Source organism: Mizuhopecten yessoensis, unplaced genomic scaffold (assembly GCF_002113885.1).
Source record: "Mizuhopecten yessoensis strain PY_sf001 unplaced genomic scaffold, ASM211388v2 scaffold9639, whole genome shotgun sequence".
Classification (NCBI taxonomy): domain Eukaryota; kingdom Metazoa; phylum Mollusca; class Bivalvia; order Pectinida; family Pectinidae; genus Mizuhopecten; species Mizuhopecten yessoensis.
Window position 1 is genome coordinate 546,856 of NW_018408148.1, and position 18,824 is coordinate 565,679.

The 18,824-nt window shown below is 36.0% G+C and overlaps 2 protein-coding genes and 1 non-coding gene across 3 annotated transcripts; 2 read left to right on the forward strand and 1 right to left on the reverse strand.

Moving 5' to 3' along the window:
* Positions 1–1,079: 1,079 nt before the first annotated feature.
* LOC110458516 (COP9 signalosome complex subunit 8-like) lies at positions 1,080–13,361 on the forward strand. Its single transcript, XM_021510247.1, has 8 exons — positions 1,080–1,186; positions 3,294–3,364; positions 3,898–3,946; positions 4,638–4,767; positions 6,492–6,599; positions 9,981–10,043; positions 11,251–11,338; positions 12,697–13,361. Exons 1-7 carry the CDS (start codon positions 1,118–1,120, stop codon positions 11,331–11,333), a joined length of 573 nt encoding a protein of 190 aa, XP_021365922.1. The 5' UTR covers positions 1,080–1,117; the 3' UTR covers positions 11,334–11,338; positions 12,697–13,361.
* Positions 10,276–10,348, forward strand: Trnas-aga. The gene has a single exon. It is a non-coding gene; the product is annotated as a tRNA-Ser (tRNA).
* Positions 13,362–13,462: 101 nt separating the features above from the next.
* On the reverse strand, positions 13,463–15,850 carry LOC110458518. Its single transcript, XM_021510250.1, has one exon. It carries the CDS (start codon positions 15,356–15,358, stop codon positions 13,775–13,777), a length of 1,584 nt encoding a protein of 527 aa, XP_021365925.1. The 5' UTR covers positions 15,359–15,850; the 3' UTR covers positions 13,463–13,774.
* Between the last annotated feature and the right edge of the window lie 2,974 nt (positions 15,851–18,824).

An 18,824-nucleotide genomic window follows, 5' to 3' on the forward strand; every position in this document is an offset into this window, starting at 1 on the left:
GTAGTACCTCTGAGTCTGGAGAAGAAGATATTTGAAATATTGGTTAATTTTCCCTTTGGGGCCCGCCCTGGGCCCAGGGTTTTGGGGGTAGGAATCCCAATTTTATAATTTTGTAGCCTCATCTATTAAGGATGATTCTGACCAAGGTTGAAAAAATTCCATCCGCTGGTCCTTGAGAAGAAGTTGAAAAGTTTACGGACGACGACGCAAATGTGTATGCAGGCCTTCCAAGGCTTTGTCAAGGCTCGACAGAAACCAGCATCATTTTACTGGGTCCGACCTTATTTCATAAACGAACAACTCTGGTCCAATCGGTGTAATCGTTTGGACCGCGATAAACGAAAACGGCCCAGTGATCTAAAAAACGTATTTTTTTCCCGGCAGAATTTGAAAAGTGATAAATAGACAGTTTAGCTCATTCCCATTAGGAGATTCGTATTTTTTATCATGAACGAGCAAAATGGCTCCTGAGATTTCATATGGAATAGCTGATCATGAATGGTTGGTAAATCCAGGGGCGTTTCTAGGATATTTGAAAGAGGGGGCGTAGAATCCAATCTTTCAAATTTTTTGGACCTTTTGTTTTGCTAATAATTGTGAAATGCACTAATGTAACGGTTCCTGACTTGGAGCATGTATATTTTATAGTTAAAGTTAAAGTGTCAGAGTGTTTAATTAATGAATATGATAAATTGCCATATTCAATTCAATTTTTTTGAAAAGGGGGGGGGGGNATCCACAGTTTCGGAGAATAAAAAACAATGTATCAAGAATATTATGCCCTTCTCTCACGCGTCCACTAAATTACATAACGTATCTTAAAAACTACATGTGGCTTGACATTGTTTTAGAAAGAAATAACGCAAACTAGCAATATTCAGCAGTTTAGTTTCGGCCAGGTACGTCTGAACCCCTCAATCTACACGTACCAAATTTTCCTGAGGTCAGCCTCGGTCCAAATCTGTACCTGTCGTTTTCTTTACAGGTTCAACCGGTTCAACCGTTTCAACCGGTAACGCGAATGTACCCTTTGTTGAGCAGGCTCGTCCGGTCTCTCCGGTTTGCATTTAGTTTCGCCAGTATCTCACAAACATTCTTGTGATTCAGAAAATCCAATATGGCGGTCGAAGGTGCCTCGCCGAACTTTGGCGAAATGCAACTGGACTTGGAGGAGCAGGAATTGCAGGTTAGCTTTTTAAGATGTATATACTGACCTAGCTTAGCTGTTCAATGGGAGAATTCTATGTCATGAATAGGTTACAACCATCCTATAACGTTAAATGATGGATGAATATACACGGTAAGGTACCGAACACCTTCGTCATTATGTTTGACGGTTCAACCACAGGGTCACGTTACAATCACACTTATGCTATACTGATGTGTGTTGTGACTCATATCAGTATAGCATAAATGTGCTTGTAACGTGACCCGGTGGTTCAACACCTTTCAATGGCGACTGGCCAGTTTCAGTTCGTTAATGACAAAAAGCATGCTACACACACTGAGTCAAGTCTTTTTTCCGTTCTGGAAGCAAGCCGACAACGTACAGGAATATGATGACTCAAAACCCGGTGGTGAATCTGGATGGGTTTTCTGGTACCAGTGTTCGTTTATAATAATAAATGTAACATTTTTGGGTATATATCCTGGCGGACCTGCAACTGTTTAGGTAGGCCTTGCAAGGCTTTGTCAAGGCTCGCCTGAAAGTGGGATAAGATTACTCGGTCCGACCATATTCCATAAACGAACAACTTTTGTCCAACCGGTTCAACCGTTCATGTACTGGAGCACCATCAAATCTGGCTATATAGTCAAATATGACTATAAGTATATGTAGCCCAGTATTATATACTATGTATACATGTAACCCTGGTAAATACTAGCCGCAATATATCGCTCGGCTATAGAGAACTTCTCTTTAGCTCGATCGGTTGAGCGTTAGACTAGTAAGCCAGAGGTCCCGGGTTCGATCCCATGCGGAGGTAGTGATTCATATTTAATTAATCATGCGCTCTGTTACATACACATGCAGGTACTAGCCTCGTCTGACAATACACCTGTAATATAATCATAGGTGTATTGACAGACGAGGCTATAGCTACTGACTCGGCTAGGGAGATTTTCTCTTTAGCTCATTCGGTAGAGCGTAAGACTAGTAAGCCTGAGTTCCCGGTCCATAGAATATGTTTGTTGCCAACTGCGTTCATACTACCGTATATGCAATCAAAATGAAGGTCAATCCTTAAATATAGGGTGAATGTACAAACACACCAGTACTGTTCGTAATTATCTTGTGCACATCAATTGAAGTGTACAACCTAAACCTAACAGGTAAGTTGGTGAAATAAAAGAATTTCACCTAAAAACTCAATTGCATTGTCATTCATTTGTTTGATTTCCATCGTTGCGTTTTTTTCCCTGTCAACATACATCACTTATTAGTAACAAACTATAGTGTTACTTTGTTCGTGTTACCGAAGATTAGCATCCTGATGAAGCAGATTCGGCCTGTGCTTTCGAGTAAGAATGATAACATGCATTTACATTTGTTCGTGTGTCGGGAGGGAGTGAAATGTTTTGTGTTTCGTACAGAAATTGTTACTATTCCTGTCTGATCATCAGATGGAGAGGGTAAAAGGATGCAAGTACCAAGAATTGCAATGGTGACATTCAACAGTCATCGGAAATTGAGTTTTTAGATAAAAATATTTTATTTCACTGACTCGCTTGTTTGGTAAACATTTCAATCGATGTGCACAAGATAATTACGACCAAAATCTTCTTACTAATTGATACCAGACAAATTTATAAATTTCACACAAGGGTAAACATCAAAGACATTTTGACATTGTCTTAGATTGGTCTTTTTATCTGCCACAGCAACTCCAGGGGGATCCTAGCAGGTTTATCTAATGAGTCATGGGTGAGGTAACCTATAGTGGTTGTTGGAGAAATACATTTACCGCTTCGTATTTCAGATCAAAGTCCTTATTACTGTAAATTCTTGTTTGTTTCCTCCTTAGAACCTCATTACTAGGACAGATGTCCTGCATTTTCATCAATTATTTAACCTTTTCAGTTTTTATGATCAATAGATCTGCAATGTCTAATGTTATAATATCTGCTTGACACATTCCAACATCATGAATACCGCCACTATATAATATTTTCAACATCCGGTGACATTTTATATTGTAACATTAATCATGTTTGTCTGCAAATTTGGGGATTGCCACCCACCATATTAAAGTTACCAGGATAATTTGCATTGGATAACCTTAATGTTTCAGGCACCTGGTGGAGTTGGTTCCCCTCAATTGTATAACCAGCTGCTGGCCCTGTATCTCCTCCATAATGAGATGTGAGTATACTGTAATATCACTATATCAGTAGCATGAAAATATTGAGTAAAATGTGAGTATGATAATATTAATAATATAATCATATAATATTCATATCACCAAGACCGCAAGATTTCAGTATGGTAGCAGTGCAGTACGTACATGACAATATATAACACAAGTGTTCATATGGATATTTTTAATTTTTATGATATATATAGAATGCAATACACAGGGATGTATGAATTGATCAAGTTGACAATTCATGACCTATATCATATTCAGAAAATTAAAGGCTATCTATTTTTTTCTTTAAAAAAAAGACAACTTCGTATATTATATTCAACTATGTTTACCCAAAAAACTGATGATCTGGAAAACTATTCAGTTAAAAAAAATCCACAAATGAAATAAAATTTACTAGTGCCAGTATGTTTTTAACTTTCGCAAGCCTAGGCTAAATATCTAGTATTTGGTATGCCTGTTGCGTTAGTGGAGTTTTACGAAAAACTCTAGCATGTTTTTGATGTTTAATACATGTGTTCTGCTGTAGGTGCCAGGCAAAGTTTCTTTGGAAGAGAATTCCAACAGCAGTGAAAAGTGTGAGTAGTGTAGCGGAACTGGACTTGGTCGATCGTCAGAGACCATATAGCTCAATTGGTAGAGCACCGTCTAGAGTTGGGAGGGTCCCAGGTTAAAACCCCGGGTCTGGCCGTGCATTTTTCCTCTCCTGTTACATAGGTACATGTGACAAATCCTTGTTTCAAGCATTTGGTTTATGTTTGGCAAAAGGGTCTGATACCCAAACCTGGGTTGTAAATACGGTGATGTCTTCGAGGGCAAAGACTTAGAAAAAGGAATGTATCGGAACTGGACTGGGTCGATTGTCAGAGACCATATAGCTCAATTGGTAGAGCACCATCTAGAGTTTGGAGGGTCCCGGGTTCAAACCCTCGGTCTGGCTGTGCATTTTTCCTCTCCTGTTACAGTAGTATTCAATCAACCATCAATGAAACCTCACAATATTAGCTCTTGTCTTCAGTAATAGTGACACCTAAACATTTCCCTAAGTCTCATATTCTTTATATGATCATTGTCAAACATATACATATGCAATGTTTTTGCAAGACCTTAAATTTTTGGGTGAAATCAGGCATAAATCACAAATTTTGACCTCTTTTTCTGGCAAATTTCACTTTATATCCTTTGACATAAAAAAACCACTTTTTTATTTCACTTTGTTTTGAAGGTGGCTCCTCATTTACTGTAATCCATTGTATGCTTTGTTTGCAGACGACCCCTGAGTTGACTACGATCTGGGCAGCAGGCCAGAAGATGTGGCAAAGAGACTACACAGGAAGTTACGAGGCCTTGAAGAAAGAATATTCTACAGAGGTCAAGCCCATAATGGAGGCAGCCCTTGGTATGAACCCCACATAGCATTGTACTTCAAACATGTTATGATGTTAATTTCATAATTTTCAATTTTGTTGCTATGCTGAGGCTTCTACGCATGGGCAATTTAAAAAATCTGCACCAATATAGCCCCAATTATAAACCGATATGATGTTTGAAAAGAGTTTTGTCGATAAATTTACCAGGTAAGTATTTTTTTTCTTTTCATGGGGCCGAAAATGCCCGAGTCCTTTATAAACACTAAAAAGTATATTTGTTGTAGTTCACTCCTGCTCGAAACAATAGGTCATGTAATGGAACCAAATACATAGTGAGAGAAGTATGTTTCTAGGACCTACTAAAGATCTATAAAGTGGATTTCAGCAATATTTGAGGAAAATTTGTTCAGAGAAAGTGTACTTTTCAATGTATTTCAGTGCTAATGGTCCAAGCAAATTAAAACATGTAGATTTGTGTAGCTTGCTAAAACTTAAGTTTACAAAATGAATGATGGCCAAACAGATTTTCCCCAAGAGCCACAAGTCAGATACACACAGTCATATTACAAATTATCATGAAAATGATTACAATACACAGGTCTTTCTATTCCGTCTTTGCATATTGCAGAGTTATCTTCTCTTGTGAGCAGGTATTGATTGTTACGTCATTGGTTTGTGTGAGAAAATTACGTCGTTTTCTCAAAAATTGATGACGTTACTCTCACAAACAAATGATGTAACAATCAATACCTGCTTACAAGAGTAGATAACTCTGCAATACAAAAAGACGGAATACCAATGATGACCACATTTGTAAATCAGTATCTGGTTATGTACAGGATCATAGGTAAGGAAGCTTTCAAGTTCTTCTTCTTGTTTAAAATAGTAATTGTTAATAGCTCAAAATTGTAATTTTTGTTTTAGGAAGTTTAACGAAGTAGTTCTTTTTAATTAGGCGAAAACAGAATGCTTGTTTTATTAGGTACATCAGTCGTTACAGTTATATCATCTGATCTAGTATCACTGTATTAAATGTGATATGATGTTTGTACAGGTAACTGAAGACAAATCATCCACCTTGTGCTGCTGATACTTAACGCATTCATCCCTGAAAACACATTTGAACTCCTCCAATTCAAAAGCTGGAACAGTTCATTATGAAATTTCAGGGATGAATGAGTTAATGAAATGAAAGGAGTCTGGTATTGTATTGCTACAGGCAATTGCATTTCTACAATTACTGATTTGTACAAGTTTTTTGTTTTGCTGTTTTAACCCAAAAACATGTGATTTAGTAACTTTTTATTCTTGTTTTCATCCCGAAAGGACGAGGTATAATAATTTGCTTAAATCACATAGGTCATCTTTTTGTAATGGGGAAACAAATCAAACATGAAAAAAGGGGACGAAAATACATGCTTATTTGCTATACCCTAATCTCCAATCTTTTTGGCTGTAAAAATGTTGTGTTTTTGTTATTCCACAAATAGAACATGAGATTCACGTAACTTCTTTATCTCATGTTTTTCCCTGAAAAGAAAAGAATTAACAGACCTCAATACATTTCTGTTAAATTTGTCTTTTTGGGGCAAAACAATGCAACAACATGCTAACAAAAATCAGCTACTGTATGTTTAACTTTGTGTCACATTTTAACAAATATATCTGAATATGTGTATTAAGAAACAATCGTAAAAGAGAATTTTACCGAGTAGTGAGTTTAACAAACTAATACTGATATTCTGTTTTTTAGAGGCGTATCGTAGACGAGCGTTCCACCTAGTGTCCCAGGCCTACTCCTCAATCAATGCTGATGAGCTGGCTACTTTTCTGGGAATGCCCACGTCTGAGGCTGTGCAAGGTATAACATAACATCATTTATAATTATGTATCAATGATTTTGATGCCCCTGTAGCAAAATGTTACAACAATGTAATATAATTATAGTTTATATTCTAGCTTCAGTTAACTTCTTTGTACCAGCTATTACTTTCTCATTTTCACAGAAATTTTGTTAAAACATCTCACACATTTATGTTCATTCCGGTATTAGCTATAGGCTGAAAGTGTTTTCATCCAGGGTCAAGGCCACAAGTCGAGGTCAAAATTCTTAGCTATATCTGTATTCATTTAGTTCCTTATTACATGTACTATAATTATATAAATACCTACATGACAATCAGTGCTGCATGCTCTTTCCAATGTCAAGGTCATTGATAAAGTCAAAGGTTATAATTCTGTCTATTTCCTTGGTCAACCCTTTACTTCTTTAACAAGTCACTGCTGTAGATACATCATTGACTGATATATAAAAAAAAAATGAGATCTAACGACCGACTAGAAAAAAACAAGCTGCTTTCACATTACCTAGGGCTCTTCATCATAATTATAACCTTTGACCTTTATACATATATATATAAAACAGTGATCACCATAAGACAGTGCTGTGTGTTCTTTCTCAGGTCAGGGTCAAAGGTCACTGTTAACATTAATAATAAGGTAAAAAATAAAATGATTTCATTCTGTCTTAGTGTCAAACTTCAAATCTTGATTTAATTTAGTATATGAAACTTCAAAGAAATAAGCATGAATATCACCACTCTATGGTTTATTTTGTCCCAGCTTTATCCTTCTTTATTACTCTAACCTTTTGCGTGATACGAAAATTTAAAAATTGCTTACTTAGTGGTACACATTTACCTTTGTACCTATTCCCTTTACAGAAATAGTACACATTTACCTTTGGTATCTATTTACTTTACAGAAATAGTACACATTTACCTTGGTATCTGTTTTCTTTACAGAAATAGTACACATTTACCTTGGAATCTGTTTCCTTTACACAAATAGTACACATTTACCTTGGGATCTGTTTCCTTTACAGAAATAGGACACATTTACCTTGGTATCTGTGGCCTTTACAGAAATAGTACACATTTGCCTTGGTATCTGTTTCCTTTACACAGAGATGACACATTTACCTTGGTATCTGCTTCCTTTACAGAAATAGTACACATTTTCCTTGGTATCTGTTTCCTTTACACAGAGATGACACATTTACCTTGGTATCTGGTTCCTTTACAGAAATAGTACACATTTGCCTTGGTATCTGTTTCTTTTACAGAAATAGTACACATTTCCCTTTGTACCTATTCCCTTTAAAGAAATAGTACACATTTACCTTAGTATCTGTTTCCTGTACAGAAATAGTACTCATTTACCTTGTTATCTGTTTCCTTTACAGAAAAAGTACACATTTACCTTGGTATCTGCTTCATTTACAGAAATAGTACACATTTGCCTTGGTATCTGTTTCCTTTACAGAAAAAGTACACATTTACCTTGGTATCTGGTTCCTTTACAGAAATAGTACATAATTACCTTGGTATCTGTTTCCTTTACAGAAATAGTACACATTTTCCTTGGTATCTGTTTCCTTTACACAGAGATGACACATTTACCTTGGTATCTGTATCCTTTACAGAAATAGTACACATTTCCCTTTGTACCTATTCCCTTTAAAGAAATAGTACACATTTACCTTTGTACTTATTCTCTTTACAGAAATAGTACACATTTGCCTTGGTATCTGTTTCCTTTACACAAATAGGACACATGGACCTTGGTATCTGTGACCTTTACAGGAATAGTACACATTTACCTTGGGATCTGTTTCCTTTACAGAAATAGTACTCATTTACCTTGATATCTGTTTCCTTTACAGCATTAGTACACATTTACCTTGATATCTGTTTCTTTTACAGAAATAGTACACATTTAGCTTGGTATCTGTTTACTTTACAGAAATAATACACATTTTCCTTGGTATCTGTTTCCTTTACATAAATAGTACACATTTTCCTTGATATCTGTTTCCTTTACAGCATTAGTACACATTTACCTTGATATCTGTTTCCTTTACACAAATAGGACACATGGACCTTGGTATCTGTGACCTTTACAGGAATAGTACACATTTACCTTGGTATCTGGTTCCTTTACAGAAATAGTACATATTTACCTTGGCCTTGGTATCTGTTTCCTTTACACAAATAGTACACATTTACCTTTGGTATCTATTTACTTTACAGAAATAGTACACATTTTCCTTGGTATCTGTTTCCTTTACAGAAATAGGACACATTTACCTTGGTATCTGTATCCTTTACAGAAATAGTACACATTTCCCTTTGTACCTATTCCCTTTACAGAAATAGTACACATTTAGCTTGGTATCTGTTTACTTTACAGAAATAATACACATTTTCCTTGGTATCTGTTTCCTTTACAGAAAAAGTACACATTTACCTTGGTATCTGTGGCCTTTACAGAAATAGTACACATTTCCCTTTGTACCTATTCCCTTTAAAGAAATAGTACACATTTACCTTAGTATCTGTTTCCTGTACAGAAATAGTACTCATTTACCTTGTTATCTGTTTCCTTTACAGAAATAGAACACATTTACCTTGGTATCTGCTTCATTTACAGAAATAGTTCACATTTACTTTGGCCTCTGCTTCATTTACAGAAATAGTACACATTTGCCTTGGTATCTGTTTCTTTTACAGAAATAGTACACATTTGCCTTGGTATCTGTTTCCTTTACAGTAATAGTACACATTTACCTTGGGATCTGTTTCCTTTACAGAAATAGGACACATTTACCTTGGAATCTGTTTCCTTTACACAAATAGGACACATGGACCTTGGTATCTGTGACCTTTACAGAAATAGTACACATTTACCTTGGTATCTGTTTTTGTGAGGCCTGCAACGCGAGGCGACATATAGGTATTGCTTTGTCAGCGTTGTCATCATCGGCGTTGTCCGAAGTTTCCTTGGGTTGATTGAGCTCAAACTTGGTACACATATTGCATACCAATATAGCTTGGACAACTTTGCATTTCAGAAATTTAGGTGCATTTTTGGTGGAGTAATGTCCCTTTTATTGCCCAATCAGGGCATTGTGTAGTAAATGCAAGCACTTTTATATTTTTAATCAATTCCTTTCAAATTTTGTACACTAATGCTAGAAGCAATAATGTTCAACATTTATTATGGGGGGTTTCTGTCGGGTTTCAACTTTCCACGTTTCAGCATATCTGTTTACGCGATAACTTAAGCCAAAATACTTTTCTTACTAAAAGCGCTGAGCAGATGACACATCCACTCCCGTGGAATTCTTGTGTTTTTTTACAGAAATAGAACTCATTTGCTTTGGTTTCTGTTTCCTTTCTAGCTGCTCAGGCAGAGGGATGGGATGCTGATGTCCACACTCGGTTCATCACACCAAAGAAGCCAGGTAATTAAGGCACCTTTATACTTTAAAAGATACTCTATTTAATTTTTTGAGCTGTTCATTTGTGAACCATCACTTAAATAAGTTTCCAAATGGAAATGATTTTGCTTTGAAAGACATTTAGGACTACTCCTCTTCTTAATGCATTCATTCTTGTTTTACATTTAAAACATGCCAAGCAATATTCATTAAATTGTATTTTGTTTGGCGGAACTGGGCAGGGTCGATTGTTGGCGACCAGGTAGTTCAATTGGTAGAGCGTCCGTCTAGAGTTTGGAGGGTCCCGGGTTCGAACCCCGGTCTGGTCATTACATTTTCTCTTTCTCCTGTTACATTTGTATTGTGTAATGCAGTATTTTTTCTTGAGAGCATTAAAGTTGTGTTCAGTTAATGTTATCACATAGTGTTTTTGGGGTAGTCCTTGAAAAATTTCCTCATCATGAGCATGTGGATAAAATTTAGAGGCCACCGCAGGTGAAATTCAGATTTTATCCATGTGCAAACAATGAGAAAATTGATTGAGCGACAAACCCTGAAAATACTGTGTGATCAATTGTTTATCATCTATATTAAACTACCTAATATATATCACCAATCATAAAAGTTCAACTACATATCATATCTACTAACCAATTTCAAGTGATTGTTGAGATCCATGGTTTTGCACAGGGGAATACCATCAAGTGTAGAACTAGGAAAAACCATATTAAAAAAAAACAATATCCTTGTCATGAGATGCTCACTATGCATATTTTGTCTTAAAATGGAGTTGTTTTTCTCAAAATAGTTTTCCTGATTTTCTAACGATTTGTTTGTGAGGGACTATTGCCTTATGTGGAGCTCTTTGACATGGACACTTTGTCTTGGTCATGATATCACCGAGGCCACTTTCGTTTATCAGATTCAACCAGATTTGTATGTTTTTAAATGTAACATTTTCGGGTATAAATCCTTGCCGATTAGCAAATGTTTCTGCAGGCCTTGCAAGGCTCTGTCAAGGATCGCCTGCCTGAAAGCAGCATCAGATATCTAGGTCCAACCTTATTTCATAAACGAACAAGTCTAGTCCAAACGTTTAGATTGCGATAAATGAACGTGGCCGACATTCTATTTTGAGGTAAAATGGGAATATCCATTCTTAAGTTAAGTCTCATTTTCAATGTTTTTAAAACCCAGAGCCTCTGTGATTGTATCTATGTTTATATTACAGTAGGCGTCAAACCTGATCCGGAGTTCAAGAGTGACCAACAGCTGTCTATACTGACCGACTACGTGTCGTTCCTGGAGAGTTGAGACTGGTAGGTACTGGTAATTATATAAGTGAACAGAAGCTAGACTTGACAATTATTTCTCATTCTTAGATAGTTAGACAGGTAGTCAGGGGTAAATGTCGGATTAGAAAGTTAGAATCCTTTTTTGAAATAGGGGAAAATATGCGCTGTAGGCACATTACCCACTGGTGGAAAGGTTGGCTGCATGCGGGAGCCAGGAGGAGGTACAAGAGGGGGGGCATGGATGACATCTATAAGTTCTGTTTCTAACTGTTCATTATATAATTAGAGACCCTTTGAAGTGACCACTGGATACGCATTAGTATAAAGCGTTTGTGTGACTTATAATGTTAGTAATGGTAAACAAGGCCAGTTGTAAACATTGTCGTAAAATATCGGCAATGAACACAGGGAAAATGAAATAAATAACTCTGTCATCAAACTGACGGAAAATAAAACAAAATAGAACCAAGACAGAGGGGATTTTTGTTTACTACATTATGGGGAAAATGATGCCGAAACTGGAGAGGGAAATTGACCCATATTCTGTCATCAAAAGGCCTATATATATATATTTATAAAAGCAGAAAAATTATCCTTACGGACAAAGAAATATAATAAAAAGAAAAATTATCAACAACGTGTCTTAAGTACTTTCATCTCTTCTAGAAGATTCTTCAGACTGTTTATTTGAAGTATATGTGTGTGTGACGTCATACCGCTATAGCGACGTCTGCTATATACGTACCTGCCATAGCGATATCACAGCAATAGAAATTTATCTCAGCCCACAGTAGGGTTTTCCTTTCTCTTTTTACTTGGTATATTAAGGTATCATTATCATCAACACAGATTTTCTGAATAAATTATTTTGAAAAATTGAAACAATTTACAGTTTTCTGTTTGAGGTTCATTGGAACTGATTTATAAAAAGTTTTGGCCTGTTTATGGGTAAAATCAAATCATGGTCTACCTGGTAAATTATAAAATGTAACTCCGGATTGTTTGAGGATAAATTACATATATTGAACTCTTTACCCTATATTTACTTAAGAAACTGTCTGTGTATGGTTGTATTGAAACAAAATAAATAAGACTGAAATTGGTTGACATTTTTCATTGCTTCTACCTTGTATGTCAGAAGAAAAAAAAAATATTTCATAGAAATTTACTTTTTTTTTCTCCACAATATTTAATTTCTTGGCACATAATTATAATATATTTGCACATTGTCCTTTTCTGTAGTTGAATTTTTAAGAGCCATATAAAGGAGCGTATAGTTCCCTTAGATGTGGCCTTGAGGCTGAAATTTAAGAAATGAAATTACAAATGCTATACAAAATCATATTTATTTCTAAAATCCTTTTTTCTTTTCCGATTCAAAGGAAGGGGTTGAGGAGACACCTGCTTGCTTCATAGAGGTGTGACCTTCCATGGCGTCTTGTACACAGCAGTGCTTCACCACGTATCTGGAATGCATCAAACATCACTGTGGACATATGTACAGGACTTAGAAAAACTCAGTCACATTAATATGAAGCTTGTATTATATTTAATGTAAATTTTGCATTTACGAGAAGAAAAGTTCACTCCGTGATGAAAATTGCACTTAGACTAAATGTCTAAATATATATGTAGCTTTACTTTGCTAGATACGTTTACTATTGAATTGAATTTGTAGATTCCATGTATTGTTAAATTGCAAAAATAAAACTGCCACTTAAATCGATTTGTGAAGAGCCAGATACATGGACTTCTTTGTACAGTACACTGATATTGATAAAAAGTCATGGAAATTGACTGCAGGGTTTTATATCACAAAATCTGTTTCACAGATATTGTGATTTCCAAAATGAATTCAGTGAAAGAGTACTAGTATTTATGTAGTGCAGACTTTTCAAGATTTTCTATGATGTCGAACGTGGAATCATTTCTCCAATGAACGCAGTATTTAGATATACGGTATATGGATGGACCGGCGTGCAAGATTTGTGTAACTTAAACTATGTGAATGTAAACAAAATAAATATAAAAACATTTTTTTTATGTATTAGATGTATTTTGTTATATATTTTGTTTCTGTGAACAGAGTGGAAATAGGTGGGAACAACCTTTCAATTCCTCTTATTTAAGAGAATTCAAACCAACACTCAAATTCAAGTTTTACTTTTAATGAAACTTTAAAGCTTACATATTCGAGCAATGTTAAACAAACAGTGAAAAGCAGAGTGATCTAGCCTTTAGCAAATATGCAACGTCTGATAATATAAGTAGATGCTTGGAAACAACTTTTGGAATCATAAAACTGTAAAGTTGCAATAAAATGCTTGACGACTATCCTCCGTTGATCCTGATAGCTTACAATTACGGTAGAGTTTTGACTGATCGTTGATTGTATTAAGGAGTTTTGTGTTATCATCGTAGCAATATGAAGGTGCCGACACGAGTGTAATAGTACAGGAGTCACGCACTGTTGTACTGTAGTAGTTTAACATTACACCCACCAAACACTGCCCACAGGACATCCTCCCTGTCTACACCTACATCACATGTCCAGATTGTGTCCGTGTGTATGATCCTGAGGAACTCACCACGTCCACTGATGAGTAGGACTCTGTTGTTGTTACAGTCCGCTATGATAATGTTCCCCACACTGTCATACACCACACCCCGGGGGTTAAATGGTTGAGCTCCTTTCTGTGATGATTGTTTATATGTACTGGGTATGTCACCTCTGTATACAAACAGTTCCTTTAAATCAGTGTCCATAACAATAACATGTGGTATCCCATCACCACCACCTCTCTTATAATTACAATCAACCACTGCGACAGTGTGAGTGACAGGACACTCTGAAATCCACCGTGGTGAACACACTAATGGCTTCCAAGTCCCTGTAGAACTTGTAGTGAGTACCATTTGACCTTGTGTGGTAAATTTGGAGATGTGTTCGGTCATCCCAACAATGACATGGTTACTGGCAGTAACACAGATACACATGGGTCTCTCCTTGGTGCTGAATCTGTTTGTTAGTCGTCCTGATACCAGCTCCGTGATGTTGTGTTCTGCGTCACAGACCCACAGTGTGTGTGTTGTTGGTGACAGACTTATGCTGTTGATGTTAGCTTTTTGTTTAACCTGCTGTATTACTCTCCCGTTCCTGTCCAGGAGAGTTAATGTGTTACTGTTAAAACTGGTCCACACCTGACCATCAGTGGTGGGGCATATAGAAGTAATACCAACAGGAGACTCCCACTCCTCCAACACTTTGGTCTGTAGCAGTTGTTTGTACATAGTCACTGCCTTCTTTCCTTTTGGTTCTGACTGTTGTGATGTAGAGGACGGTTTCTGACCACCAAATGGTGTAACAGAAGTATAGTCCTGGTCAACTGAAGCTTGACCTTCACGTGATATGTCAATTGTCCCTAAGGCCAGTTCTAGGTGATGCTTAGGATTTTTGTTTGGAGTGAAGCTGGCAGTACCCAGGACAGGTTTTACAGGGAGATTTGTTTTGATACTGCATCCTGCATCGTAGATTTCTATGTTAGAGCCACGCTGAAGTGCTGACTTGCATTCCTGTACTCGTTGTCCGAGTTGCTTGTTGCACATTTCCAGGTCCTGTTTGTATGTTTGTTTCAGCTTGGCATTATCCTCCTCCATTTTCTGATAAAGAGAGAGTGTCTGTGTTGTAAGTAAGTCGAGGTCTTGTTTCAACTGATCCGTTTGCGTTTTCAACTTGTGTGATAGATTCTCAAAATTGCTGGTGTTGTCTTTAAGAAGTGTATCAGTAGATGTGATATATTCCCGAAGTTGTACCAGGTCATTTTTTTCGGTCCTTTCAATAAAGTTTTGAATGTCTTGTTTCTTCTGAGAGGTAATTTCGTTGAGTTCACAAACATCATGACCTTTGTGAATCGTCGACAAACATTTGAGGCAAACAAGTGTGTCGCACTTTTCACAGTAAAGTTCTAGTTGTCTACCCTTGTGCTCGATACAGCGTGTCTGACCTTTCTTACGGAAAGGAATTTGACCTATGGGTATCGCCATGTTAATGAATTAAATGAAGCATGGGTGATCCCAAACAATTTGCCGTTTATTAGTATACTGCTTACTTGAATATATTAGAGATTGTTCTGGAGAAGAAAATTCTGATCTTACACCGAGTTTTACATTAAGCAATCCAAACGATAGTTACCTAATAGGGCCTAATCACTGATTTAGGCACCAAGACAACGAATCAAATTTTTCCGTTTCCAAACCTCAGAATATCGACGTCAAGAAGATGATCAGCATTGTAATACCCTGCCAGATTAATGTTCCTCTTTTGTTGATACAAGATTTGAATCGGAGATTTCCATTCCAAGCCTCAGAATGTACATGTATTGTCATCGTCTATATCCACAGAATTAAAACCACAGCTTGGTAAAACAAATTCTCTGCTCATGTTGTAAAATCTCCTGGTTTCTGGTTGTCGATGGAGTAATTAGTTTTTTAATCGAAGAAAATACATTCGTTCACTGTCTAGGTGTCATTGTTAATACAAAGTCCAAACTGGATACACCTACCCGGTCAGTATATAGTCGAGATGATATTACTTCCTTGTTGTGCGAGGATGCCGACAGGCGTGCAGAGAATAGAATTAGGGTAGATTGTACAGAAGGTCATTGTAGGTCGTGTTTACAGACCGTGGTATTTATATACCACAGTTCACCTCAGTGTCCGATATAGTTATATGTATATATTAGCATAGGTAACAAGACAAACCTATGGCAAGCCAGTTTAGCATTTCCTAATGTCCACAGTCATTTCGAAACTATTTTAGAGTTAAATCACGGACTTAGATAATCTAATTCCGTGGTTAAATGAAATAGAAACATATTGAAATACATAACATGTCTTCAAATGTAATAGATTATATGTATTTCAGATATGTTATTTAATAGCAATATCTTGATATGAAATATCGATATCTCTAAATAAGATATGCTTTTGAATAAGAAATAAATATTTCATTAAAATATAACCTGAACATAAAATCTGTAATAGATATACATATTTTAATAGAACAATGATATATCTGTATGAATTAAAGATATCTCAATATATCAATGAATTAAAGATAGCAAAGTTAATTAAAATATATGTAAATTCAATAACGATATCATTATAAATTGAAAATATCTTATAATATATTAAAGTTATATACATGAATTAAATATATACTTTAAATGCCTTAAAAATTATATATAAATACCTTTCAGTGTATTAGACATATATCCTATAATTAGGATAGCTGTTTATTTTTTAGATGTATCTGTTATGAATAAGATATATCATAAATTAACATGCAAATCTCAATACGCTTATGCGATATCTCCTAAAGTTCATTTTAGTACAATTATTTTATTAGGTACACGAGTAACATTTAAAGTTGGCTTGTCATAAAAACCCTACCTGTGTAGGAAACACCTGCATGTTATGCATGTTAATGCCTATTCAGGTCACAAAGTACTTTACTACGTACTTTTGTATAGGAAAAAACAATGTTTCTAAACATATTAGCGTAGTATAGTTTTTAAGGTGTGGTAGAGTGTGGATAGTACGTTGTTTTTCGTGTCTAACGTTATATATACGCGATTTTTTTTACACATCGTCAGTTTTCGGTCCCGGTTCATAAGTTCATAAGTTTATTGGCCTTTAGCCTTTCGGCTAATCAGCATAACCATTACAACACATTTTACAAAATTGAGTGAGTGATACACAGCAATACAGACATACTTTACTATATCCTAAGGTAAAAACGCATGTAAAATACAGTTATACGTTGTTGAAATTTACTTTAATACTTTCAACAACATTTTTTCTTCCAACCCTGGGGACAAAAGGAAACGCACCGGTACATCATACTACCTGTACGTGTTAGTTGGATGATCGTTTACAAATGTCATTTGGCCATGACATTCCCTATATTGTGAAAGATGAGTCTCATTTCCTTTGTGACTGTCCTGTACATATAGTGATATCAGATATGACCTATTCAAAAACGCATTGAACTCCTTTAGTTATTTTAATCAGGGACAGTATATACGTCCCTGTTTTAATGAACTTACTTCAACTGAAAATTGTTTCATTTATTGCAGGATAATGCGCTTCAATTTTCACTTTCTCAAACAATTCATTTTATGATGAGACGGAGGCGGTCGCTTTTGAATGCGGAAATATTCAATTGTAAATTATAATGTATCGCAATATTGACTAACTGTAATGAGATGAAAGATATGTGATTCTACTATTTTATCAGTTTTTTTACATGTAATACTCTATGGGGATATTTTATAGGCATACTACAAATAGTTATAATTGTCTCATAAGCCGATATCGGCTGGGCATCTGATTGTTTGTGAATTTAATGATGCGTGACACTATAATAAAATATTGATTGATTGGTAACACCTCTGAGTAGTCCGAATTATTCTGACGTTTTATCGACTTGTAAAAAAAAAGTCGATAAAAAGTCCGAATATTTCGGACTAACTTCTGAGGTAATCAGTTCTCCTGTGAATGCACAGGTAGGTATTTTTTTGGCTATAGTATTAAGTGGTAAGAACTACAGGTAATTAAAATGCCTTTTAATTCACAGGTAAGATATTTAGGCGAGTAAACTGTGTATTACTATCCCTCAGCTAAAAGTTAGTGTACATTGGATGTCGTTGATGTACACACGGAATTAGATTTCCGTGATTCACGCTTGAATTTATAACTTTTTTTTCCGGAGAATTAATGTCTCGTGGTCAACTAGAGAGTGATCAGCTCATAGCTATACAAAACAGAAAACCATTTCTTAAATCAACATTATTCTTTTGTGAATGTTTCATTACCGTTTTATTCATTAGTCAGACTAAGGGACAAACATTTCATTTTAAAAACGCACTAAAAGTAACAGCCTGAAACTTGCATAGGCCTTGGTTAACTCCGCCCATATCTACTGTTGATGAAATCACAGGGTTGTGAGTTGGTATCAGGACAACTAGCACACAGATTCAGCACCAAGGAGACACTCAGGTGTATCTGTGTTACTGCCTGTAACCATGTCATTGTGGGGATGACCAAACACATCTCAAAATTTACCACACAAGGTCAAATGGTGCTATAAGCTGTTCACTCTCCAGTTGACCATGAGTAAATTAAATAGACAACACACCCATCAAAGTGATCTATGATTTTACTCTCCAGTTGACCATGAGTAAATTGAATAGCATCCTCGATATCCAGAGTTTACGCTCACTTTTGCTCTCTGCACCCCTGGAATATGTCATAGCAAAATTGAAGGCATGAAGATAGCTGTTTGATTGGTCTCGGGTAAAATAAACTGACCTTTGAAGATTACGAAGGAGAGACACCCGACTTCAAAGCCTGTCAATTTTTACCTTTACATGACCGCGAGATTCTCTTGATGTTCATCAAAGGTTTGAACTTGTCTTCTTGTCTCATTAACAAGGTGGCGCACACCGAG

Excerpts from the sequence above, each read along its gene's own strand:
- LOC110458516 (XM_021510247.1), top strand. The coding sequence starts at position 1,118 with ATGGCGGTCGAAGGTGCCTCGCCGAACTTTGGCGAAATGCAACTGGAC. Across the intron at positions 1,187-3,293 it reads TGGAGGAGCAGGAATTGCAG|GCACCTGGTGGAGTTGGTTC; the intron begins GTTAGCTTTTTA and ends TTAATGTTTCAG. Across the intron at positions 6,600-9,980 it reads CACGTCTGAGGCTGTGCAAG|CTGCTCAGGCAGAGGGATGG; the intron begins GTATAACATAAC and ends TTTCCTTTCTAG.
- LOC110458518 (XM_021510250.1), bottom strand. The coding sequence starts at position 15,358 with ATGGCGATACCCATAGGTCAAATTCCTTTCCGTAAGAAAGGTCAGACA.